Source organism: Tasmannia lanceolata, unplaced genomic scaffold, assembly GCF_043159265.1.
Source record: "Tasmannia lanceolata isolate RefF3 unplaced genomic scaffold, GAP_Taslan_0.1 ptg000005l, whole genome shotgun sequence".
Classification (NCBI taxonomy): Eukaryota; Viridiplantae; Streptophyta; class Magnoliopsida; order Canellales; family Winteraceae; genus Tasmannia; species Tasmannia lanceolata.
The window spans coordinates 16,269,959-16,297,733 of record NW_027518682.1 but is presented as its reverse complement, the minus strand read 5'-3'; the positions used below and the strand labels follow the sequence as shown (position 1 = coordinate 16,297,733).

At 38.6% G+C, this 27,775-nt stretch overlaps 2 protein-coding genes and 1 pseudogene across 3 annotated transcripts; 1 reads left to right on the top strand and 2 right to left on the bottom strand.

The window, feature by feature from the left end:
- Positions 1–4,457: 4,457 nt before the first annotated feature.
- On the bottom strand, positions 4,458–5,660 carry LOC143876711 (small ribosomal subunit protein cS23-like). 2 transcript variants are annotated; one of them, XM_077378403.1, is made up of 2 exons: positions 5,198–5,660; positions 4,458–4,953 (listed from the first exon to the last, which is right to left on the bottom strand). In XM_077378403.1, exons 1-2 carry the CDS (start codon positions 5,480–5,482, stop codon positions 4,675–4,677), a joined length of 564 nt encoding a protein of 187 aa, XP_077234518.1. In that variant the 5' UTR covers positions 5,483–5,660; the 3' UTR covers positions 4,458–4,674. The 2 variants fall into 2 exon arrangements, with proteins under 2 accessions (XP_077234518.1, XP_077234517.1); XM_077378402.1 differs by having other exon boundaries at positions 4,458–4,956; positions 5,198–5,659.
- Positions 5,661–6,512: 852 nt separating this feature from the next.
- On the top strand, positions 6,513–10,609 carry LOC143877714 (putative pentatricopeptide repeat-containing protein At3g13770, mitochondrial pseudogene; annotated as a pseudogene).
- A 612-nt stretch (positions 10,610–11,221) lies between these two features.
- LOC143877713 (nuclear pore complex protein NUP155-like) lies at positions 11,222–25,857 on the bottom strand. The gene is made up of 13 exons (XM_077379913.1): positions 25,350–25,857; positions 24,304–24,473; positions 19,442–19,568; positions 18,309–18,571; positions 16,319–17,984; positions 15,973–16,185; positions 15,564–15,811; positions 14,992–15,418; positions 14,320–14,507; positions 13,801–14,158; positions 12,388–12,606; positions 11,838–12,166; positions 11,222–11,575 (listed from the first exon to the last, which is right to left on the bottom strand). The coding sequence occupies exons 1-13, from the start codon at positions 25,506–25,508 to the stop codon at positions 11,458–11,460; spliced, it is 4,485 nt and encodes a 1,494-aa protein (XP_077236028.1). The 5' UTR covers positions 25,509–25,857; the 3' UTR covers positions 11,222–11,457.
- Positions 25,858–27,775: the final 1,918 nt, after the last annotated feature.

The following is a 27,775-nucleotide window of genomic DNA, read 5'->3' as shown; positions in this document are numbered from 1 at the left end:
TCAACAAGGTGGGCTACAGGCGTATGGAGATGGTAATTTCCAAAAAAACACATTTGTATTTGAGGAACAATGAGTAAAGTCTGCACATAAATGCCTCCATAACCCATATCGCATCCAGCCTTCGTTATTGTTGTTATCAAAGTATAGCTTGGTGGAGTAAGAAGAGGAAAAACTGAAGTTAGGGCTCACAATACCAGGAAGAATATTATACTACTTGAGTTAATGTTTCATGCTAATTTTTTTTTTTAAAGTGTTTGTTTCATGTTAATTTGATAGTGCCTATCATTAGGATGTTCCTAGTGGCACTTACTCTAATTATGCTTAAGTGAATTTTTTAAAATATAACATTTCATGGTGTTGGAGTGTCATCAATCTGAAAGTGGCATCAGATCTAGATCAAGAGGCGGCATGTTATCAATATGAAATCCTAAACTATCTCCTTCAATTTCTAGACCATAATCTCATTCATTAGTGTATCTTGAAACCCTGGCGTTCTTCCCTCATATTTTTAAAACCATACTTCTCTACTTTCTATCCTCCAACCATACATCTACTTAAAACCCAAGATTTTGCTTGAAGTTTCTAAATCCTAGTTCAAAACCCTAGTCTCCAATCTATTCCAAATTCCAGCCCTATAAAAAACCTTTGTGTGGGCTGGGATACAGCCTTCATGTGGACTGCTCTGTAGTCTTGTGGATCTTCATGCAGTCTTTGTTAACTGTTGAGAAGTGTGATATACTATTGACCTGTAGCTGCTTCGTGTGGACTCCAGTGCAGTATTGGAGTAGATTAGTAACTTTGATTGTTGTGTTCTTATGGGGACATCTGCATATCCATGTGAATTGTTGTGCCACCTTGTCGGATGTTTTGCCTTCTTGTGGGTTGTGCTGCATTTTTGGGGATTGTTTTGTCGTTTGGTCCTATTATTTCATAGGATGATTTCAATGGTTGCCAGAGGAAGCGCCAGTGTGTCAAGGGGAGACCTGGGCAGTGATAGAAGATGTGCATAATTTCATGTGCTGACTCACATGTAAGCGTGGACATGTTTCACTTTTAGTGGAATGTGATCCAAAGGAAGCAAAAGAAATAAAGATGGTGAGTATTACAGCTTCCAGAGATCAAATAAAGATCACGCCGAGTTGCATAATAAACTTCACAAGGTCTTACAACAAAAGTTGGTGGGCTACAAGCAGATGGAAAACATAATTTCCAAAAACACACTTGTACTTGAGGAACAATTAATAAAATATGCTCATAAATGCCTCCATAACCCACATTTCATTTGACTTCCGTTGTTATTGTTATTAAAGTAAAGGTTAGTGGAGTAAGAAGAGGAAGGGCAATAGATACCACACACCCAAAGAAAACGGCTGATGCTCGTGGAATATTTGATGCCAATTAGCACACAGTTACATGAGACAAACCCCACCCCAAAGTCCCAAACCCAAACACCCTAAAGCTCCTTTCGGGCAAGACACCCTAACATTCGAAAAGAAACCGAATATCAAATAGAGCTCGAGGATCCTCTCATTCATTCTCATTTGAGGTATCCACCTTCTCTCCAAAGATCCAAAAGTAATGAAAAGCAATCCAATCATTGATTGATAAGACATTGAAGGACCACACCTGATGGGCACAAGGTCAATTGAGATGACATTGTCACACTGACGGTGATTGCCTAAATCAAGCAGCAACAAATATCTCTTGTGATAAATCTTAAATTGAAAATAAAAGAAATCCATCTAAAGAAAAGTTGTTAGCACTGATGACAGGCACCAAATTCACATCACTTTGCAACTAAATCCCCACCAACCAAGTGCCAACAAAGGGAGATGGCAGAAATGACACTGAATAATTCCATCATCAAATTATGAATCCAAGACACCAAACCACCGTTTATAAACCTGTCTCAATAGCTCCTACAACTAACAAAATTCAAATAGAATCTATCACCAACAGGCCAACAATGTGTGACAGAGAGGCCACCATGATTAGAAATTCCTCTCCTTGTCCAAAACCATAATCACAATGATTAGAGAATCAGCGTGACATCAATGTGAATTAATATGTGTACACTCGTTTCTTCAACAAAGATTCCATGTGGTACACCGCTATGGGACCAGTTAGCATCACAAATTGATAGAGACGAATGTATGTTCCCTAAACCAAATCGAATTCTCTCATGATGCCTTCCTCAAAAAATCCTACTCAAGCTTATTCTTCCCTCGACTAACGAAGACTAACGAAGAGATCTTAGAACAACTTTCCCAAGAAATACCCCACTTGTTTCTTGAGAAGAGATAGGAAACATGGGCAATACCATTTGACTATAGTTGCTTCAGCTCCTTGTTTGAAGAATTTATTACGAAAATAGAGATGAGATAACAAATCAAGTGTTTCACCAAGATTTCGAACAGCTGTAGTGAATTCAAGTTGATTTGTGTTTCGCTTCTTCCTCTGGAAACAAGATCAAAGAATTCTCAATCATGATCCTTGCGGGATGAATAAGCTATATAGGATACAAAAAAGCTATGATTTGTGGACACAGACACGATTGTCGCGTGTCGACACTGACACGGAGTGTTTGACACCGCAAACCCCCAAAATTTAGAAACGGGGACACAGCTAAAATAGAAAGTATACATAATCATAATTTGTCGATATGGATTCGTGTGTCGAGTTTCGACATGGATATGATTTGTCTCACATGGCAACATCTAAAAATCTAGAAATTGTGACATGTGCGTACACATAAAATTATTGATTATTACTCAATTATGTGTCCACACACCCGCATTAACTCTAACACTCCGAGCAATATATTTAAACATGTTCAATGGAGTGTTGACACGTGTGGACACGCTTGTCGTGTCGAACACGGCAGGACACGTGTGTCAGCAATAAAATCAAAGTGTCGGCTAAATCATAGCAAAAAAGAAACTCCAGATATTTGATACTTTTCTCCAAAGGAATTAGGCTCCTTGCTGATATGCTAATCATGGTTATGTGGATCTAGGATTGCTCAAAAAGGAAATCAGGTTGGATATAGGGAGAGTCTCCTCGCTAGCTAACCAAAGTTCTAGTAATTGGATCACTACCTCCATTCAGTCACAGTCAAAAGGATTTCACATGGTCTACAGGGAGACAAATGGCAAATCACAAAATTATATGTATATTTCATTTAAAACTTGACATTTTATGTCAAACATATAGGAGGTGTGCTATTCTCCTTCATAAATGGACAATCATAATGCTTCAGCTTCCATTAATAAAAATTATTACTTCTTTTACAAATAGAAACGTGTTTTGCTACACTCAAGCACGGGCATAATTATCAAATGAGCACAGATATTGATGTGTACATCTTCATTCCCATTTACGTCTCTGCATCTGCTTTTGTTTTTTGTAACACCATCTATATTTGGAGTACCCATTACATGTATAATACCTTCTGGAGCACACACACTGAAATGTAAATATTTGTGTACACCTACTCCCTGAATTTCCATGTTAACAGTTTTACGTCTCTGCATCTGCTTTTGTTTTTTGTAACACCATTTATATTTGGAGTACCCATTACATGTATAATACCTTCTGGAGCACACACACTGAAATGTAAATATTTGTGTACACCTACTCCCTGAATTTCCATGTTAACAGTTTCACAAAAGCAGTTCTAAACATCTACACGAGATCAACCAATGATGATTGTGTACACACAAGGATCGGTCATCTCCAAGGATTCTCTGCTTAATGAAGTCAAAAGAAAAGGAAATACAAAATTAACTTCATCAGCTGTTACTACTATGCTTACAACATTTTTCATGGTCTCATTAACATTGTCATTCATTCATGACAAGTAAAACAGGGTAAGGTCAACATTTATTCAACTAGGCAATGATACCCATGGGTGGAAAGAAACACTAAAACCTAAATATGACTAAATAAAAATATTTATGCTGCATGCAATGCTAGCTTATATTTGCAACAAAAGCAATAATTACACCATACGTTCATATGAATACCAAAACATGAAGTGTTTGGTAATCAGATCAATTTAAGGTTTTGCACAGAAATCTCAAATTAATAAATACAACAATAATCAGCCCCAAGCCTCACCCAGCAGAGAAGGAGAAACAAATAGGCAGTCATAGAAGTAAATACAAAAGGTAACATATGCTAAGATCAAAGGCAAAACTTCCTACATGTACTTGTAGCAAGATGAACAAAAACATAGCAACATCAATCTCAAAACAGTTAACGATAAAATTCAATTGAAACCCAATCAAACTAGCAGAGTAATTTCCTAATACACTTGCTAGTTCCACAAAGCCAATGTAATATGCATCCTTTCTTAAAATAAAATAGAGCAACAAAGCAGCTGCAAATACATTACAGGGACCTGTTCATACTAGATACATAGACACACATGGAGGAAATCGGTAGTCAGTTGAGAATGCATAACAAAAGGTTCTACCCATGGGTGTATCATTGAACCCATAAAATATTACAGAGAAAAACAATGTTCAGCACAACTGGGAAACAAAGAAAATCAAGATTTCATTGAGATAGAAATACAAAAAAGACCTAAAAGCACCCCTACTGTTTACAACATCAACGAGTAAACCATTACTCAAACAAGAAAACTTCTATAAATTAGAACAAAATAATAGTTTACGACAAATTGCCACCACTCTGCTGCCACAAATTGATGATGTCAGTGGCCTGATTTAGAAGGATAATCATTCTCTTCTGAGAAATCCAGGGCTTGCTCTCCAGCTTGGACTTGAGCTCTTCCCAAGCGTCCTTCCTCGGCCAAAAGTAGTAAGGGCTGAGAGGGATAGTGCCATGACCAGGTATGACCTGATCAAGAGCAAGACCAATGTTTTTCTCCAGCCAAATAAATTTCAAAACAAGCCTAGGTTTTTCCACCGGCTTCACAAGTACCCCAATCTTCTGCGAATTCAAAAGGACAAAAACTAAATGAAAAAACCCACATGAACAATGGTGTCAAAACCAACTGAAATGACAGAAAGAACAACCTGTGTAGGACTGAATTATGCAAAGACACAATGAAACTGACAAAAAGGGAATCTGAATGAAAGAACTAAAGGAACCCAGATGGAAAATGATACTCAAAACCAATTAAAATAGAGAAAAAGATGGAATACGTGACAGGTTATAAGAAGACAAAGACCTCTTTCCCTTCTAATTTGGATTCTTGTAAAGCTGATGAATCCTCAGCAGCTTCAACTGTAGCTGCTTCTGCTGCTACTGTTGCTGAAATCACTCCCCTTGTGTTGTTGGGTCTCTTATTTTTAACTCCAACGGTCGAGAAATTCAAATAAGAGGACACCTTGGGGTTGATGGAGGTTGAGGTTCTGAAGGGGGTTTTGAGAATAAGCTTTTGAGAAGGAAAATCGGAGTGCTTCAGAGCGCATACACTGTTTGCAGGGGCAGCCATGGATATCATCATCATCATAATAAAGATGGTTATTGGATAAATATGGAGGATTGAAGGGGGAGTAGGAAGAGGGTAAGGTAGATTGAGAAAAAAAGATTACTCAATTTTCCTTCTCTGATTTGGATAAGGGGGCTGGCTCAATTTTGAAGGTTACTTCCTCCAACTTGATTGATTGTAATGTAGAAGAGAAAAAAGGGTCCATTTTAAGGAGGATTGAAAGTTGTACGGTGATAGGGATAGGGTTGTCAATGGACTCGGAAGGTCCAGTGGATCCGAAGGTAGTGAATAGGATTTCGGTACAACAAGTGGATCGGATGATGTCTATTGGATCCATCCCCTAAATTCCGAAATTGGACCGCGCAACCCAGACATGGTTAACCCCAAGACCCAATGGGCGTCCCTTTTGTATTTATATATGGACTAAAGCATGACTCCCGTCAGTGAGAATAGAAGGTACCAATGTGGAAAAATACCCTTTGTATTTCATTCATTTATGTTTACTTTTGAGGGCATTTTCGTAACATTAAAAATACCCTGACAACCCCCTCTTTAGTTTCTTCCTTCTCCTCTCCTTCCCTATATTAAGCCCCAAATTGTGTACTTGCATAAGTAGGACCTAGATACTCTGATGGACGGTCCTATTCGAATTGAAATGTGACCGAGACTCAAAAAGTAGAGATCCGTGGACCTATTTCTAACCAATTTCATTGCCATTGATTAGGTATAGTTTATCTACAAATGAGAGGATTAGGATCATCCAATGGAGATTATTTTTGGGTTGCACATGGTGGGCCCATCATGGCCACAATTAAAAAATCCACACAAATCCGATGATCCAAATAAAAAATCATACAATTTATGAAGGAGAAAAAACTTTCCAAGGAAAAAAAGCTGGCTGTTAAGATTCTTAATCCCTTGATTTCTGCATGCCGCAATCTAACATTTCAACTTGAACTTACTAGATCAACAGCTGCGATCAACGGCCCACAAACACCAAGCACGGATGTCACTGTGTCCACTGAGTCATGATCCTTTTCATACATGGACTAATAGTCCTATTTGACCTTAAAATCACATCAAAAACATATAAACTCTTTGGAGAAGAACCGAACCCAAAGGGTGTGGCTCAACACTTAAAATCTTAAATGAGCCAACCCATTAAATGCTTCCACCAAACCCTTCCCTTCTTTCAAAACCTCCATGTAAGCAGCCACCACAAAAACACCAGCAACAGTAACCATCAAAGCCTTCCCTCACTCCCTCCAAATCAAAAACCCAAATCCATTTCAGCCAAACTCAGCAAATCACATGGGGAATTCTCTCCAAACACCCTTCAAACTCAACTCCAAATCCCCTCCAAAATCCACCCATCATCTTACTCTTCCCTCATCCAATCCTGCATTGATTCAAACTCCTTCGAAATCGGAAAATCCATCCACACCCAGATGCTATCTGATGGGTTTAGACCAGACACATTCCTTCAGACCAAAATCCTTATGCTCTATACTAAGACCCATGATCCTTTCGATTTATCAACTGCACGCCATTTGTTCGATGAAATGCTTGAACGAAACGCAACTTCTTGGAACATCATGATCCTTGCATACGCACAATCCGATGATCATAAAGAAGTCTTTAAGTTCTTTTCTAAGATGCAAGGATCAGGAATTCTACCAGATAAGTTCACCTTCCCTAGTATAGTCAAGGCTTGTGTAGCTCTAGAAGATAGAACTGGAGTTCAGCAGCTCCATGGTCTAATTCTAAAGAGTGGCTTGAACTATAATATGGTTGTTGGCAGTTCTCTAGTTGATGGGTATGCAAGATTGGGTTCAATGGATGATGCGGTTACTGCTCTTGATGAGCTTGATGGGAAAAATGTGATTGCTTGGAATGCAGTTACCAGTGGATATGTGAGGTTGATGAGGTGGGAAGAGGCTTGGGGAGCTTTTCATAGATTGCAAGGACTTGGTGTGGGCCCTGATCACTTCACTTTCGCGGTCGCAGTAAAGGTCGCTGGTGCGGTTAGATCACTCAGTAAAGGGAAGCAACTGCATGCTAACTTGATCACCTGTGGATTTGAGAGCGACATTTTTGTGAGCAATTCTCTTATTGATATGTATGCAAAATGCGGAGACACAGATGGTTGTTTGCAAGTTTTCGATTTGATGAGAGATAGGGATCAGGTGACATGGAATTCAATGATTTCTGCTCAATCCCAACTTGGGCATTTTGATGAGGCTGTGTTGCTGTTTAAGAGAATGCAGGATTTAGGCTTAAAGAGTGATCACTTCAACTTGGGTAGTGTTCTCATGGCTTGTGCTGGTTTAGCTGATGTTGAAACCGGTAAAGAGTTGCACGGTTACATGATTCGGAATTCACTTGATACAGATGTTGTTCTTGGTAGTGCGTTGGTAGATATGTACTCGAAGAGTGGCCATGTAGAACAAGCTCACAGAGCCTTCAACAAGTTGGTGCAAAAGAATGAGGTGTCTTGGAATGCACTAATTGCAGGGTATGTCCAGGAAGGGCAAGCAGACGAAGCTCTTGATATTTTCTGTAAAATGAAACTAGCAAACATTCGACCTGATCAATTTACACTTGTTAGCCTTCTAAGTCTCTCTGCCGATGAAATGAACGAGGACTGGGGGAAGCAAATTCATGCCCATATTATCAGAACTGTTAGTAGACAACATATAATCCTTGAAACTGAATTGGTTCATATGTACGGTAAATGCAGGAGATTGAACTATGCTCAAGAAGTTTTTGTTAGGATGCCAAAGAGGAATGCCTACACATGGAATTCATTAATTGTAGGATGTGAGCTAAATGAGCAAGCTGAGGAGGCATTAGAATTTTTCAATCAAATGCAGCTCAATGGGACAAAACCAGATTGCTTTTCTCTAGCTAGCGTGCTCTCTGCGTGCACTAGTCTTTCCAGCCCTAAAAAAGGGAAGCAAATTCATGGTTTCATAGTAAGAAATGGGTATGAAGAGGAGGTGGTTCTGAGGAGCACACTTGTTGATATGTACTCCAAGTGTGGACTCATGGACTATGCATGCAAGGCCTACGCAAAGATACATATAAAGGATGTCATCCTCCATAATGTGATGATTTCTGCATTTGTTAGTTGCGGTAGAGTTGATGATGCAAAATTAGTATTCAACCAGATGGAAGAAAGAAGCACAGTCTCATGGAATTCTATGCTTACAGGGTATGTGAAAGGTGGGTTTTTAAAGGAAACATTCAAATTCTTCCAAAGGATGATGGAAGGAAGCATAGAGCCCGATGACTTGACATTGGTCACCATGCTCGATTTATGCACAGACCTACCAGCTTTGGAGCAAGGAAAACAGCTACATGGTTATGTGATTAAGAAGGATTTTACACATAGTTCAGTAGTTTTGGACAGTTCATTAGTTGATATGTATGCAAAAGGGGGTAGCATTGAAGAAGCAAGGATATATTTTGATGGAATGACCGAGAGAAATGTTGTCTCATGGAATGCAATGATCAGTGGTTATGCAAAGCACGGGTATACTGGAGAAGTCCTCTCCCTCTTTGATAAAATGAAGGAGAGGGTAGACCCAAATGAGGTCACCTTTCTTTCTGTACTTTCTGCTTGTAGCCACACAGGACTGATAGAAGAAGGCCTAAAAATATTCATCTCCATGTTAGAAGTTGGGGTTGAGGCGAGAGCTGAGCATTACACCTGCATGGTTGATCTTCTTGGCCGCGCCGGGCATCTGGAAAATGCGGTAGAAGTCATTAAGAAGATGCCAGTCAAGCCAGAGGTGTCAACATGGGGAGCTCTATTAGGGGCCTGCAGAGTTCATCAGAATGTTGATTTGGGAAAATTTGCGGCCGAGCGCCTCTTTGAGTTAGACCCGAAAAATCCTGGACACTATGTTCTGATGTCCAACATTTTTGCTGCTGCAGGTAGATGGCAGGAGGCTGAACAAATGAGGAAATTAATGAAAACAAGGGGCGTAACAAAGGACCCAGGAATTAGCTGGATTGAGATTGATAATGAGATCCAGACTTTCCACGCTGGGGATCAGTCACATTCCCAAACCAAAGAGATCCATGCTATCTTGAAGCGTTTATCTAAACCTATGAAGTTAATGGGTTATGTTCCAGACACTAATTTCATTCTTCGCGACATCAAAAAACACAAGGAGAGTCATTTGCTTCAGCATAGTGAAAGATTAGCACTTGCTTTGGGACTTATTCGCTTGCCAGAGAAAGCCACGATCCGAGTTTTTAAGAACCTCCGCATTTGCGGTGATTGCCACACTGCAGTAAAGCTCATTTCCAAGATCACATGCCGAAAAATTATCATCAGGGATACCAACAGATTCCACCATTTTGAAAATGGGTTGTGTTCTTGTGGCGATTATTGGTAGATGGTGCTGCACTGATGTAACAGTCAACGGGTGACAAACAACATTTGATTAACTTATATAATGTGAGTTTATTCATCATTTTTTATCAAGGAAACAGTTAGCAAAGAAGTGCTTCACCAACAGTGTTTCAATAGCTGGTATGATGTTGAGCTCCTTCAACTCAAAAGCAATGAGATTTATAAACTAGGTGGTAAAAAAGATCCTCAAAAAATGATCAAGCTTAACATTGATGCTGGACTATTTCTAGGAAAGATTTTTGTGGGGGTGAGCAGTCAATGCTTTTTTAGATATTGGAAAGAAATTATCAAGGAATCAAAGATAAAGGCGAAGAAGATAAGTTTTGAGTCCATCTACCCCACCAAGTGATCAAGCTTAACTTTGATGGCTCGTCTTTTGGGAATTCAGGTCCAGTGAGCATTGGAGGTATTTTCAGAGATAGACGAGGTGCGATCCTATTGGCTTATGTGAGCCAGATTGGCATTACAATATCAAATAATGCAAGATTGGACACCTAGTAACAAGGATTATATTATAGAAAAGGTTATTGAGAGGGAAACTTTGTGTGGCAGGTGATTCAAAGAAAGTTATTTTATGGGCCTAAGAAATGGAGGGACGAGGAGACCTTTTCATTTTTTTTAATGCAATTGTTGACAGTGGTAAAGAGGTGGATGTGTCATTCATGTTCCTGAGACATCTACTGATGTAAGGATTGCCAAAGAGGGGCAATTAGTGATAATTTGCATGTGGCGCACGCTCTATCTAGTATATCTTCCTCTTTCTTTTAGCGAGTATTTCATTATTAAAAGAAAAAATCCTACTGAAAAGCCAGACCCAGTTTCGGACTTCTTGCTATATCAATATCACCTAATGTTTTGGAGCTACATTTTGCTGACATAGTTTTCAGGCTCAAAAATACTTACTCAGCAAGACTCAATGGGTTTTAGTCTTTGGTAGTGGCGCCGCAATTAAGACTTGGTGGGTTGTTGACTTTGGTAGCGGCGCCGCTATCAAAGGAGATTGTGTCAAGCTCACTAGATCTATTGGGGATATTCCTGCGGAAAAGGCCACGTTGGCCCGTGTGTGAGGCTCCACGTAGGGGTGCAACACAGGTCATTTTTTGGGAATTTGGTTTGAGCATTTAGCATAAAATCAGGTCAGGTTCGGGTTGATTCAATTTCATTTCTCACAAAAGCTTTAACATTACACGACCAGAATTGAAAGGATTTGGAAAGATATCAAGCGAAGTTTAGATAGATTTAAAAAATTATGCAAAAAAGCTGTTTTTCATATAAATTGCACTTACTAAATATGTTTGCCAAATTTCCAGGAAGGCGTAAGTCAGTAAGACCCTCAATCGCAATGCAATAGAGCTACGTTGCTTTTTTGGCAAATTTGACTGCAAACAAGAAGGTAAATTCACTTTCTTCCCGTACATATTTCCTAAACCCCAAGTGCGAACGAAAGTATGGAATTTAATTGCAGATCCCAAAAGAAAACATAAAAATACAACTTTATTAGTTCATGCAATAGACACTAGCTGAGATAATTTACACGAAAATTTGCACATGATACACTCATGAATTAGAACTGTCAAAATGGCTCAAATGAATTGGGACTCAACAGTGTTTCCTCAAGTTCTCGAAAGCCTCGGCAAACAGGCTCAGTTTGGCTTTGGGGAAGGGACAGCCGCTGCACCTCAGTCATATACCTGACATTGAAAAATCAAACATAAAACTGGCCATGTCAATTAACTTCAATGAAAATAAGAACCAGATGATATGAAACACAACGGCAAAATAAACTAGCCATGTTTTTCAAGTATAATTGGACACTGCAGAAAAACGAAGGAAAAATTCACTTGAAATACCAAATAAACTTTAAGGGTGTCACAAAATCAACGATAATTTGGTCATGTCTTGAATAAAAGGCATAATAAAGTGGAAAAAATAAAAGAAGGGGAAGAAAATGACCTATTTGCCGCACTTGCGATTTTGTCTCGAATCCCTTGGCTCATGACAGCGGGTTCCCCCAGTCTCAATGTTCCACCAAGAATGAGGGAAGTCCCAGTGGCACTCGTACCCATTTTTTGTGCAAGTACAGACATTGCCTGCTCACGAAGGACCATAAGCACTGACCGGAGAAGGCGCAACCTGAGATTTGGCGATGGCAAAATAGCTCCATTTGATAGCATTTGGTTATATGAGCTTGATACAGGTTCCGCTGCGCCCTTGCAAGCTGCAACAAGAGCCCTCACGACATCCTCATCCCCAACAAGTTCGACCCCTGAAACTGATCGTTCCTGCAAAAAGGTAGTCACTTAAAAAAAAAGGAATCCAAAAAGTGGTGGTACCATGGTAGTAGTGGTAGTATTTTTAACAAGAAGCTATAGTAACCTATAACATCAATTTCCATTAAGAGTGTAACTATTTAACAACTATTACTCTTGAAAAGATAGCTAACCTTGCAAAAAAAGAAAAGTAAAAATAAAAAAAGGAGCAGAGATTATATAATATAATGTACCAGTGCTGCTTTCTCAAGATGAAGACATAATGTATCTAAAGGGAAGCAAGCCCCGTCTCCAGGATAAAGCTGAGATCCAACCCTCCTCAGTACAGAACAAGCTTCTGCAACACCACCTTTTGAAAGAGCTTGATCAAGAAGTCTAGTCCAGGTTTCTCGGACAATACTGCTATCAATGTCTCCAGAATAGTTTGCAAAGTGGAGCATTTCCAGGCAAACCTGAGCGGAACAGCAAGTGCATGGAAAATATTACTTTAACATTTTTTTTGGAAAGCAACTAAAATTTTATTAGAAAAACAATAATCTCCAGGATGGGATGACCCCAGAGCCCGAAGTTATAAGACAAAGCAGCTATTTAGGTAATGAGAAGTAACTATTCCATACTGACATCCAGAGTCAAGAAAATTAGAAACGGAATTCTATATCCAAATCTAGTGGCTTAGAAAATTGTGAAGATCTGTTAGAGTTCTGGAAATGTCATAGCTTAAAATTGAAAAATAAAAGATACCCATGCTTAGCGTGGTAGGAAACCAATGATTGATTCTCAAAAGGCATAATGAACTGTTCAAGCTCAATAGTAACCAAAATAATTACTGAACTGCCTGATGTGTGGCTAAGTTGGGTCAATTTACATATTCCTTTTTTCGGAGAATGTGAAATATTGAATTTCTATATGTGATAATTTCTCCCCCTCCCAGGCTCCCAGCACCCCTATGATATTTGGGTCACTCTGCGAAATGAATGGTTAAGTAACATTCTGATGGAAATTTAGATTTTATCCATGGTTAACACCTGCAACAAAAGTTTTGCAAACCTAGGTGAATTCCACTTTCTACTGGACGAAGATCAAGTACTAAAGGATGAGTGTCCTCATTGACGGTGGAGAAATATCTTCAAGGACATAAAAAACTCTTATCCGAATGCTCGGATGCCAATACGGCCCATATCAACCATGTGCCATCTGTGTTTTCAATGATGACCCATGACCTGCAGAAAAAGAATTCAAGACTTCAATGTTCTGCTGCCTGCCTCTTTTGGCAGTTTGTATCTGTTTTTTTCTTTCCTAGTTGGGATTTGGGATGCAGGGATCTATTTATGAGTTTTTTAGCTAACTTTCAGATATGTCCATAGTATCAAACAAGACATATTTGGATCCTTTGCAAAAATCCAAATGTCTTCACTTGATGAATCTCCCTGAACTCTGACACCACGACAAATCCATGGTTTTAAATTTCGGCAGAAACATTTCATTTCAGATGACAATTTTCATTTCCAATAAAATGAATTTATCAAACATAACCGATAAATAGGTTCTAAGTGACAAATTGTCACTGGTGTAAATTCAAAATCCAATTATTCAATGTAAATAATCATATCAATGCTTATCTGGATACCCTATCGTCAAAAACATACCTCCCAAAGCTCAAATGGAACTGCATATTCATTGTATAATTGGGTAATACTCTTCAAATCTATTGATATCTCCTTGGCTTTGTCTTTGGCAGCTTGTGCAAGACTTCCATCAGCAACAAGATCCCTTTGCGGAAGTGGGTTGTTTGGAAGTGATTCACTTGTTCCAGAAGAATCTTCTAACATCGATGCTATAGCTTCCAGCTGTTCTTTAATGTTCATTTGAAATCGAAGAACAGAAAGCTTCCCTTCCACCAAATCCAACAATCCATTATCAAAAGTACCCCCTGTTGAACTTATTGGACCACCACTGTTGCTGGCACTTTTTGCCTGCAGAACTGCACTACTGAGGTACTGACGCCTGGTTCAGCCAAGACAACATATGTCATAAATCATAACAGACACCTAGCATATTTTCAGTTAGAACTTGGAAATCACAAAGTTCAACGAAAGTTTTACAAAATAAAAACGATCCACCACTAGAAAAAAATATATATTAAAAACAGTTTTTCCTCAACATACCTTTGTTCTAGGGTAGGGCCATCCCTTGCATTAGCACAGCGCCTTTCTGCTAACCTTAAGAGGACGTGAGCTGCTAGTATATGCTGTCTCTTCAAGACATAATATTGTGCTAGCAGTTCAAGATACTTCGTATGACTTGGAGTAGATTCCTTCAAATGACCTACCGAAGAAGCAGAAACAGCCCAAACCTACAGGAAAAAAAGAAAAAAAGAACAAAATGATATAAGACTGCGAAGATAGTAAGCCCATCAGATATTATTCACAAAGCTTTGAAAACATTGCAATCTGAGACTTATTTCAGAGGTGTTAATTTTAAGAGCATCGAGAAATTTCAAGGGAACCACAATAAATTCATCTTGGCAAACATGGTTTAAAATTTCAGCAGAAATTTCGGATTTCGGCCAGGCCGACACCAAAAGTACATGACTTCAGGGTTGGCCCAGATTTCGGCCATTTCTATATTTTTTTATTTTTTCTAATATTTTTGGGTTGTTACGAAATGTTGGCCGAAATTACTGAAATTTTGGAACACGGCCAAAAAAAAATTTTAATTACCGAATTTTGACCGAAATTTCAGTTTCGGCCACTGCTGAAACCAACACCGAAACTGAAATTTTAAACATTGTTGACAAACAATCTCAGGGCTTAAAGCTGAAGTACAAGCAGCCCAACCTCTTGTATCGGCTCTCGGCCAGCACTCTGCAGAAAAGGAACCAAATCGGATCCTCCATACTCCAGCAATTCACTTTCAAGGCCCAGTACAATCATTGTCCTGTACAAATGCTCATGAAAAGCTCTGTCGGATGACTGAACACTAAGTTGAACAATCTGACGTATGTATCTGTCCCGAGAAGCCTGGTCAAGGGCAGGTCGCCCGGCAGTAAATTTAACAGGAATGCCAAATTCCCTTTGTGCCCCTCGGTTCACAACTTCACCCTTCAGAGAACGAAGGGCATTGGTGATTATCTCATAGCATTGCTCACGTTGAGCAAGGGCATTTTCACGGCGGCTTACATCAATTTGTTCATTGAGAGAATCACCCATGGGATCAAGAGCATGAGCCTTCTGAAGAGGCAATCGGACCACGGCTTCATAAAATCTACAATACTTGAAACAATTCAGTATTAGTTTGTCGCAATTAACATCTTGATTATAAGGAAAAACAGGCTACAAAAAAATGCCAAATAAAAAATACAGTGATAAACAATACAAATAAAACCCTTGTCATAATAAGCAAAGCTGACCTTAAGTTTTCAAATCGTTTGCATACAGTGCTCAAATCAGCAGATTCTGGGACTTTCGTTAAGAAATTTAAAGCATCTCTAGCGAGCTTTTCCTTCTCCTCAGGGTCGGGAGTGACAACAGCTCTCTCAAGACACTCTACCGCTAGGAAAAATTTGTAGTCAGACTCATTGTAATAACTCGGGCAACCCTCCCTTAGTTTTCCGCTGATATCATCTACTGTCCCCCTGCCATCCGGACCAACATAGTACTGGAAAAAAATGAGAACGGTAAGTTTTATATTTTGTAAATAGCAATCAAGTTCTGAATGCAAATTACAACACATTCGCAGACTGAAATGGCCGATAAATCCAATATTGTAGAGGGGTCTCAGGAATTTGCTATGGAATTTATTTAACTGGTCAGAATTACCTCCATAAGTCCAGCTATAAGCCTCGTCGCAAGCTGGTCACCCTCCTCAGAACATACTAGTTGATGGAAAGTCAATTGAATTAGTTGCTGGCGTAAACTAGTATCGAATGCTTGAACCAAGCGCGTAAGATGATGATGTGAAAGAAGTTGAAGTAAAAAAAGTGCTTCACCGGATCTTCGAAGCAATCGTCTAATACATTCCATTGCCCTCACCTATATGACACACAATAGAAGTTAGTAAAAGAGAGGGAATGGCCTTACACAGGACAATATGGAACCAAGCAACCATTAAAATATATATATATATATATATATATATATATGAACCAAGCAACAATTGATTTACCTCCATGGCAGCCAGTTCTGCAGGACTATATGGAAGTCGTTGCCTTTTATTAGATGGCATCCCATTACCTGATTCAATGTTCCCTGAATAAGTGCCGAACATATTCCTTGCCATGGTTCGTTCACCAGCGACTAAATCTGAAGCAGCTCCATACAGAATAGAACCAGTTAAATCTCCTAGTCCGGCAACACAACCATAGAGCCCCCTTCTCTGATTTCTTCTAAACCGTAAAAACTGCTCTAAGGAGCGAATTTTGTTCTCAGCAATTTGCATTGCACCAACAGAAAGTCTACAAATAATAACCCCTCTTTCAAACCCAACATCAGAACCAACTTCTCCCCTAACGACCATCACGGGAAGCTCCCACATTGGGAGAAGCAACCGGGATGAGCACAAACAAAGTCCTTCATGGGCCCCAGAAAATACCGGCTCGGCTTCCTGAACAACCTGCCCCATGCTGAAGCTTCCAGTAGGAGTTCTAGTGTTTGACAATGCACTACTACCTCCAAGTTGTGGAATTCCAACGACTCTTGGATCCTCAAATACTTCAGCCGCTTTTTCAGCAATTGTGTTACTTATTAGGTTGTCTTCAACATAGACTAGCTTTGCCGCCAACATTAAACACATGGCCGCAGCTTCTCCAGCTCCAAATCGATTGAAGAAGTCCTCTAATATTGATCTTGGAGCATTGGACTCTAACAAACTTTGCAGAATGTCCACCGGCCTATTGAAAACTACTTCGATCATGCCCATGCTGCTCAAGACAACAATCCTCCTTCTAGGTAAGATGTGTTGAGTTGCCAGGTCTCCTCTAGCCCAAAGTTTTCCAGATGCATTCTCATGTGATTCCCCTAAGACTTCGAAACCACAAGAGTCTGCATCTGAGTACAACGACTGGACTGTGGCTGCAGTATCTGGGTGAGGTAAAATATCGGCCACAAAAAGCATTCGACCTTCAATGGCTAGGGATGATACTGATTCACGCAGGGCCCGAGAACTTCTTGCACTCACTCCAAAGTTACCAGAGAGAGATAATTGTGTACTTGAATCCCTGTTCACGATCAGAAGGGAGGACATGGTTGCGGGCGATGAATCAGAAAGGACAAGAGTGCCAGTGGAATAATAAGCCGCTTCTACCTTCAACACAAGATCCTCAGACGGGGCTCTACCAGCTACGGATGTGGTTCCAAAAGTAAGCCCACCACCAACACCCAAAGGAGGTGAAGGCCTGGTTGTCACAACTTTCAAGCAGCATGGTCTCGGACGAGAATTGCTTAATCCGGTTAAACCTCCAACAGAACCACTATGTCCACTAGATGGAGCAGTGGAGAGGTACATTCTTCTACCATCCGACAAAACAGCAACAAGGTGTAGCCATTTTGATTCCACGGTTGATAAAGGAGCAATGCAAACTATAGATGGTTTTGCTGGATGATTTACTCTTGATCCTGCAGACCGACGACCTCCAAACTGTGCATCCCTTCGATCAATCAAGTTCCTCTCTTCTGCAATTTTCTTAAGTGGGCCATCACCATTTACCCCCAGATCAAACACCTGAAGTTTCATCTCTTCCGTTCTTGAATATAGAATATGCCTTTCATTATCAATAACCATATCAACAATTGGATCAATGGATCCAAATTTAAGAACATTTGGTACAACCCATCTGAAGGACAAAATAGCATGTTTGAGCTGAGAAACTTAACTGCAAGGATAACAAGAGTCTGATGATATTGTGAAATAGACACTAGCATATGATGCTATAACATATCTTGAACGCCATGGTACATTATTTTGTTCCCAACAGGTGAAATAAAGATTTTAATATAAACCACTAAAACATAAACTAGGATTACTGTCCATGAAAATAAAAATTGCCAGCAATACCATGACATATATAGAGGAAATGTAACAGCACACAGCATATAAAAAACTACAGAAGAAGAAACCCCTAAAATTTGCCTAAGAGGTTAAGATAAATGTAATGTACCTTGAAATAAGACTACCCACACCTGCTGTGAGACAAACTTTACGACAACGCTTATGCCATCCTGACCCAGTTGTATACTGTATCTCATAAATGTGTCCATCGCGGCCTGCCAAAAAAATATGACCATTATCCGTGCATGTAATGCACGTCATAGTGACTCCATCAGATGATATAGTATACTCAGGTAAAGACTGTAAGGATAGCTCTGCATATGGATCTCCTCCATCACCGCTAGCGGAGCAGCATACTCCTACAAGAATCAACTAACCACAACACAAAAGGGGTGCATGAGTATTCAGTAAACACCACATTCATTACTAAAGAAATCAAATAAACAAGTCTGTGAAGTGACTAATTTTATCAGTGCCAAATACCAATACAATTCCCATATACAAACATAAATAAACATGTATGTATCTATAGCGTATAGTATGCAACAAGAATTGCATCCACATTTCCTTTGATATTGGAATTCTGCTTGTCGGTTGTTGAAAGCTTTTTTTGAATTGCAACAGATAAATAAGTCCTAAATAAAAATAGGACTAGAGGTGTGCCAATATCAAAACATGGGAGTGTTCATATTATAACAAAAAAAATAAAAAAACTACTACTTCAGTGTGAGATTAGAATCTTCATAAACTAAAACGAACCAAAGCGGTCATGCATTTGTGTTTGGGATTAAGAAAAAGATGAATAACTGTTAAAGTATAAAAGATTAAATACTGCCCTTCTCCAACAGCTTAAGCTTTTGGAGAAGTCAGTAAGTTTCTAACATGGTATTAGAGCCAAAGGTCTCAAGTTCAAACCTCCCCGATGTAAAAAAAAAAAAAAATCCACATGTAATGGTCGGTCCAAGGTGGGACCCCATGTGCCACGTGTTTGCCAAGTGGGCCACATGTGAGGAAGAGTGTTAAAGTATAAAAGATTAAATACTGCCCTTCTCCAACAGCTTAAGCTTTTGGAGAAGTCGGTAAGTTTCTAACAATAACTATTCTAACATTAATATCCATCAAGCAAAGGATAGCTGAAACTTTAATCCACTATGGATAACGTAAAGAATAAAACAAGAATAGCTGCCATAGTTGAATTAACTTAATTAAAAAAAGAAGTAAAGAAAATAACAATACTCCTACCTCAACAGGAGTGGCTAACACCAAAAGGTATTTGATGGCTTCCACAAAAATGTTGGGTTTGCATTTGGCAAGTCCAACAGCGCAAATTGCATGTTCCTCGCCACTATATTCAGGGCAATGACCATCCCTAAGCAAAAAGAGACGTTAGAAACAATAAATACCTAAGTAACCTACCATATAAAGTTCACAATCAATCCAACAAACTTTCATTCAGAAAAGTGGCACCAGAAACTAAATGTGCAAGAAAGAAGACCTCAACAAAGTTCCTAGAATAAAGTATCAACACAATTGTCTAGGAAAGCTATTGATATTTCTAGAATTTCCATGAAATGAAATTTCTTCTTTCCTCTTTATCATTCCACAAGAGATTCCTTTGGAGTTGATTGGGTGTCGAAATGAGAGACATGTAGCATGGAGTAAGATTTGCAAGGACAGGTTTGATAAAGGTGATCTGGGCCCTCCGAAAAAGGTACTTTTCTTCTAAGGAAAGAGCCTTCTCTCCACTCTCTCAATGACAGGATCCCAAAGACCTTCCGGAGGCCAACTTGCAATGGAAACCCTAAGTAAGAGTTCGGGATAGGGCCCTCCCTGCAACCAAGGATTATAACAATAGTCTTGGGATACAAGACGAGTCGCATCCCTAACTCTTAATTAGGCCTTTCTCTTTGCGTGGGTAGACCTGCAAAAAGCCTTTGGGATCCAATGGTCAAGTAGGGGGAATGGAAATTATCCCCTTGGAAAAAAAGAGAGTTATTTCTTAGCGGTATAATTACTCTGATTAAAGCAGTATTGGCTAATCTACAGCTACATTATATGTCGCTTTTTCATTGTCCGATGTCTGTCATCAATAGAATCGAACAATATCAAAGAAACTTCTTATGGAATGATAAAGAAGTGTAGAAAATATTATCTAGTAAATTGGAATGATGTTTGTAAGACCTGCAAAGAGGGAGGACTAGGCATTAGAAGGCTAAAAGCTGTGAATAAAGCCCTTTTTGGGAATGGCTCTGGAAATTTTGCAAAGACCAAGAATTTCTATGGAGATCTATGATAAATGCCAAATATGGTTCTACCTTCAGAAAATAAAATGGTCACTGGTGGATGAGCACAGGATCTAGAGTCATTATGAAGCTACAAAGAAGGCTAGTGTGTGTAATCAATCTAGATCTAGTAGACAAAAAACTATGGGACACCCGGATACATATTTAGCAATTGATGTTAAAATAACCAAGACTAAAATTGTATTACAAAAAGAATGGTAAAAAAAGTAGTTACCAGTCTTTCTTTTGAAGTAGAAAATTGTATCAAAACAAAATGAAAAATCTAATATACAAAGATCATGGAGCACAAGGAAAGAGTTCACATAGGGAAAAAACACAAAATCCAAAAAAAAGAAGCAAGAAGAGCCCCCTAAGGAGGTACATTTGTTTTGGACCCCATGTGCAGCATGTTGCATCAATTTTGTTGAATTAAGTGATGTGGCATCAGTGATTGAAAAATGAAAGAGACAGCCTCCTTCATTTACAAACATTTGGATTGGTAGATCTTTTGAAGAAATAGACTAATAATCATGGATTATTACCCATTTCAAAAAAAAAAAACATGGATTACTATAATCGGGAATGCTCAAACAACCCACTATTTGGCTCTTGAGAGCCTATGTAGGTATAAGATGGGATTGAGGTAGATTTATACTTCAAATGCTGGGGCGGGGTCATATTTTGAAACGCAAAGAGCAGTAATGCAGAGGAAGTTGTGAAAATTGTGCTTATAGATGAGGAATTGTGGAGCAAGGCTGACAAGATAATAAAGAGCCTAGAGCCTCTTGTAGGTCTTGAAATTGGATAGATGGTGATAAGAAACCTACCATAGATCATATATATGAGGTGATGGATCAAGCAAAACTTGCAATTCAGCAATATTTAGATATCACAAGAAATTTGAAATGTTACTGAAAAAAATGGGAGAGCAGCTCCACCATGATTTACACTGAGCAAATATTAATACATAATAGTATATTTATTATTTATATTACAAAATGCAAACTTAACATGCTTACTTCGATCAATGCTTTTCATTGTTCATTTAAATGTTGCAGCCTGCCTCTTTAGTCAAGTATTCTAACATAGTTGGAAGTTGGAACTTCTCCGAAGTCCAAAGTTCAAACAACGAGACGTGAAAAAGATTATAGGCAGACTTGGAGCCAGATATGAACTTCTCTGAAGTCCAAAATTTGTGTGCAAGATCTACATCTAAAATCTCAATAACAATTAAATATATTTTACTATTTTTGCATGCGTGGGTTGTGACATGCTTAATTTGGTCAACCCATTTCATTGTTCTTTTAAAATTTGCAGCCTACCTCTTTAATCCAGTATTCTAATATAGTTGGAAGTGGGAACTTCTCCAAAGTCCAAACATCCAGAAGTGATGGCTCAACCCAAAAAGATTATAGGCAGACTTGAGCCAGATATGAACTTGCCTGAAGTCCATGTGTGGGTTGTGACATGTCACAAACTAGGATTTTAAAGAAAGCCTACAAAAACTTGATGCTTTATTTATAAAGATTGCCTGTACAAACAGTGTTTGAAAACTTGTTGACTCGACTCAGAACTCGCCCGAGCCGATTCCCTTTTACCTTGGCCAGGTTCCGAGTTGCACCGCTTCCACATTCCACGATTTGCCCTATAGAATCAATAAAAACTCCTTTGACTCTCCCAATTTATGACCGCGTCAGCCGCATAAACCGCATTCTTGGCAGTGTTTGTAAACACTAGTATGAACTGACTCAAGTATTGATATTTGTTAATTGTTTCTTCTTCTCTCTCTTCTTTTTTTTTTTGAAATGATGAAAAATTTATTGAATGAATGGGAAAGCACCCTGATGACCGAGCTAGTCAATACAAGAAAGAAAAAAGAAAGACAGAAAGTACAACAGAAAAAGCCCTCAATGGGGGAGAAAGTTAAATATCTCTAGCCTTTCCTTGGCAACCAGAGCTCCGGCTAGCCTATGAGCCTCAGAATTTGCAGCTCGTCTGAAATGTTGACAAGAAATAGACAATCCCAGCACTTGATTTTGGATCTCATCGATCCAATGCGTGAATCTCCAAGGATGAGACAGACTACCCTTCAGCAATCTGATCACATTTTGGGAGTCCTCCTATACTATCAAACGGTCTAAGGAGCTGCTATCTGATCTCTGCCTCATTTGAGTCCACCATCCGTCCATCCCTATAGGGACCAAGAAGGCTAATGTTGTCACCCCCTGATAATCTCTATGGAGACCCCCAACTCCAGTTAGGCCAGGGTCAAGCTCGAAGTTCAATTTCAACATAGCCGACTCAAGTGATTCCCACATACTGGAGGATCAACGAGACCTTACTTGTTAGTTAATAGGAAACAAATATTGGATAGCAAGTAGGGTCCTTACTCCTCAGACTTTACTCTTTAGTAAAACTAATATGCCAATGTTTAGCTCTTTAACTAATTGCAGGATGAACCACGGAGGAAGTGCCTCTAAAATACGGAAGTTATAAATTTAGATCCTCAGGCAAGCATGCTCGTTGTCTGGTTGTGAGAGGAACTAGAGAATGTGGACATTTAAACGCATGAAACGAAAATGAAGAATACGATGAAAATATAGAAATTGGAGAAGCTTGTGTATGCATGTTATAATATGTGTTCATGACTTGCAAATAAGAAGAGGCTAAACGAAGTAGAAAGATATTGTGATCCAATTAACTTAATAGTATATTTTTTATGATGGTGATCTGGCAAATCCATTGATAGCAAAAACTGAACCTGCTTCCCTTAGCCAAGAGCACAATAATAATTGGACGGAATGGAGGTTGTGCAAGTTAGTAAAGGGCAAGGAAGACAAGAACACGAGATAGGTATCACAGATGACGATGATAAAGATACTTGTTGGAAGTATAAATGATTAAATAACACCAACTGCAATAGTTTAAGCTTTTGGAGTAATTGGTTGTTTCACATGGTATCAGAGCAACAGGTTCTGGGTTCAAAACTCACAACTCCTCGACATTACAAGTCCACGTGTAAGGCCAACCCCCCCCCCCAAAAAAAAGAAAAAAAAAAAGAGGAGCCACATGTGAGGGGGAGTGTTGAAGTATAAATGATTAAATAACACCAACTCCAACAGCTTAAGCTTTTGGAGTGATTGGTTGTTTCACAATACTCATGGTAGTGGTCATGTTTGTATCAATGAAGGTGGCGACATCGATTTTGGTCGTGCTGAGGAAGTCCACATGGAGGCTTGTTATGATGAGTGTGGTGAGCGTGATACTGACCATATCATGTATATGATCGATTGAATAACTTGGTCTCCCCCGCGACATTGGGGGCAGGGGGTGGATAACTATGAAAACCCAATTATGTACTCAGCCCCAGCCTTCTTGCGATGATGATATTGGGGTGTCGAATATTGTTGATCTACAACCCCACCATGTAAATTTTTATGGACATTTTCCATTAGGGGGTGGGGGTGATGATGCTCATGTATATGGGCAATTTTTTTTCAAGAATGGACAAATTATTACATTTTTCCACATGGATATTACCCTTGTAGAGATGGAGATGATGACAACTTCCACTTGACTCCTAATTATCTTGTGTGGCATTGAGAGGTATGCATTATGTAGTATGCACATCATGTACCATAACTCATAATTCATAGATTATGATATTTTATCTTATATTAATGGTAGGTAGCATGTATTTAGTATGCACGTCATGTGCGCAAATATATGTAGTATGCACATCATGTGCACAAAAATATATATAATCATAAAGTCAAAAAATCAATATTTCCCTGCTATTCTTTTTCTATTAACAAATCTCACCACTTATCAAAGCGCCAAAGAAACAATGAATTGTCCACTGATGCCCAAGCTCGGCGTATCTCTGGAAAAATTCCACACAGAGCAGTTCCTTCTCCACCAGCTTTATTATATCTTTCAACCAGTACAGGAGGCAGATCCCGAGTATCCACCACTTCAGCCAAGGGAGGCCACTGCAACACAGTAGCCAAGGAAATGTAACATCTAATATATCTACCCATGGGTTTCTTATAATTTCTAAACAATTATATCCAGAAATAAAAAGCATTCACCAATGCAGACAAATGTGGATATCATGATATGTATAAAAAGGAATAAAAAAATCAGTTCTGAAAAATAATTGGGATGTACACGCACAGCCTATCCATGTGAGCATGTTCTAATATGCACAGCCTATCCGTGGGAGCATATTCTGACATCAATCCACACTTAAAAGGGTTTGGATAAGGATAGTGTTGCTTAATCCTGGATTTAACAAGCTAAAAGCTGGATTTTATAAGCTAGAACCAGAATATTATAAGCTAAAACCTGGATCGTACATTTTCAAGATTGTAAAATCCAGGTTTTAGCATATAAAAATCATGTTTTAACTTATAAAATCCAGGTTTTAGTTTGTAAATCCTAGAATCCAGGATTTTATAATCCTCATTATATAATCCGTGCATCCAAATGGCTAGAAAAAAGTTCCTAAAGGACTAAATGCTGCATTAAAGCAGCTCCCATTTTTCAATTGTTTTAAGTGGGTGCCCTGTGATCAAATTTGTAAGCTCAACATTTGGATTCAAATGTCCCAATCGCTATAAATCATAGACAATTAGCTAAATCTGTTAAAACCCCATTTTTTCTTAGACCATATCTACCTTCTCAATAGACTGTATCAACAAGATGATAAAGACATAAAAATACATCAAGAAGAAGCCAAAAAAGGCAGACACCTACATCACAAAACTATATATTCAATGCAAAGAATTCCCAAAATTCCATTGCAAGAACAGAAATTAAAGAAAAATGACAGAAATCTGAATTTATTTTTCAGAGATCAAGATTACCTCTTTGGGATGTGACGAGTAGGGGTGACTAGCGTATCTCGAAGCCTCTAGTGATTCTTCCAAATCGATCTGCGTGGCAACATCTCTACCAATACGATCGCTGATGAGACGCCCTGCAATGGCAACATCTGGACCGATTGTCTCGTCTTCCCACGACATTAATTGTATCACAGAAAGATAGAAACCCTAGAACACGAAACTAAAACCTGGAGGCAGAGAAACCCTAGAACAAGAAACTAAAACCTGGAGAGATACAAACCCTAGAACAAGAAGTTAAAATCCTGCAAGTTAGGGTGTGAAATTGTAGATCGGTGGAGAGGGGAGATTCAGCTACAATCAGGTTAGAAAGGAGAGGGTGAGATCCGAAGAGGGTTTTGAGAGGGTTTTGGTGTGGTTGTATTGGCGGGGTTTGGGGTTTTTTTTCAAAAAAAGCAAACCGCGTTATGTGAGGTCTGAGGAGATGAATGTTTAGGGCACGAAATGAAAACGAATGTTAGCGGCACGGATGGGTCAAGTGCTTAGCTCATTTGGCCCACCACCTAAAATTGTACACGTCGGTATGAATGGTTGCTAAACTTGGTCCGATTGTCTGCTCCCTGCCGATTATCTGACTAAAAAATAATTAAAATTATTGCAATTTTGACTCCAAAATTCAGTTGGAGTCTCACAATCGATGATCATAATCTCACACGAACAGGGCCTTAGATTATCTCAATCATACAATCAGTTACCTATGAAGAAGTGATAGAGACATCAACATTGGGCCTGAATTCAAGGTTTACAACGTAAATGTGGACGAGACGGGTGGTGGAGACTCTGCTATAGACATGGGTGTCTTTTTTTATTTTTTGTCATTTTATTTGTAGCTAATTTTTTAGGCATCAAAATCTCATCTGTTTGACTTATTTTTGGTATTATTAGAAAGGTTTTTCAATTGCTTATCTAATGAGTCCAATATCCCATGATTTCGATGTGATTTGAACAAATCATGAATGTTTTTAGTAAGTGTTACAATTCTACTACGGGATTACTGTTTTAGATAGGTTTTTTAACTTTATTTGATTTACTTTGGATGAATGGTTGAGATTAGTTGCTTAAGTTTTAAGTTATTTTTTAGAATTTCTTTTCTTATAGATGTAAGAGACTTTTGGAATATTGAATAGAATTGCGTTTTCCCATCTATTCTCTTATATTTCTTTAATCAAATCAGCACAAACAAGTTAGTAAATTAGATTTTTTATTTTCTTTGTTCATAAACCAAAGCTAGAAAAATCCAAAATTCATAGATCTCCCTTATTCTTCAATATCTTATTTTGAGATTTTGAGAGATTGTTTTAGTGATTAAACCTCACATAAAACTCACAAGAATCTCAACTTTCAAACCTCTATAAACCCTATTGGAAGTTCTCACCATTTTCAAGCCTGAAAAACCCTTTTAAAGATCCATAGCCTAAACCTCCGATCAAATCATAACCTAATCGACCAGGTGAATAACCAAAATACTAAGATAATTGAACAAAGTTTTAAATTTTGGCTTCGATATGAAATTATAGTCGAAATATTATAAAATTTTGGAAATATTTTTGTACGAAATTCAGATAAGATTGTTCGCTATTGATTTTTTTTTTGTCATTTTTTAGAAATATCTGTAAACAAATCTCTTTGTTCTTCTCATTTCTACAAGTGCCATCAGGGTCTCTGTCGAAAATTCAGAGTTTTCGAGCGAAATATATATATATTTTTTAATTCAGGTGGATTTCATTTCGGTAGCACCAGAAATTGAAATATTTTCAACGGAAATGAGATGTTTTTGCCAAAATTTATAACTATGCCTATAAATGGCTACATTTGTGATTTGGACCATGGATCCACCACCTAGATAGATCACAGAAGCAGCTGAGCATGATCCTGTCATTTTGTTCGTGGCTACCTAGTGATTTGTAGGGCTGCAACTCAGGTTGGGCGGGGTCGGGTTTTGAAGAACCCAACCCTACCCGATAAATATCTCGGGTCGGGTCGGGTTTTTTTCCGAAAAACCCATGATTCCCAAACCCGGTCCTACCCATGATAAATCTTGGGTCGGGTCAGGGTTTTTTTTTACTTTGACGCAATTTTTTAAGGAAAACTCTTGTATGGCAAGGCAACTCGACTGAAGTTGAAAAACTCAAGCATGACAAACTCTTTAATGCATTAACTAATAACTAGTCCAAAGATAATAAATTGATGCATTACCAAATGAAAATGATTATACTCATATGAGATAAACAACAAACTATTTAGTGCATTAACTATTTAGTTGAAACTTGAAACCCTAGAGCTAAGGGGGGAAACGAATAGAAGATGGAAAGAGTCCATGTGATTGCGTGGATGTGTGGGTTTAACTTTTAAGTTTTCACTTTTAAAGTAACAAAGTTTTAGAAAAAAAA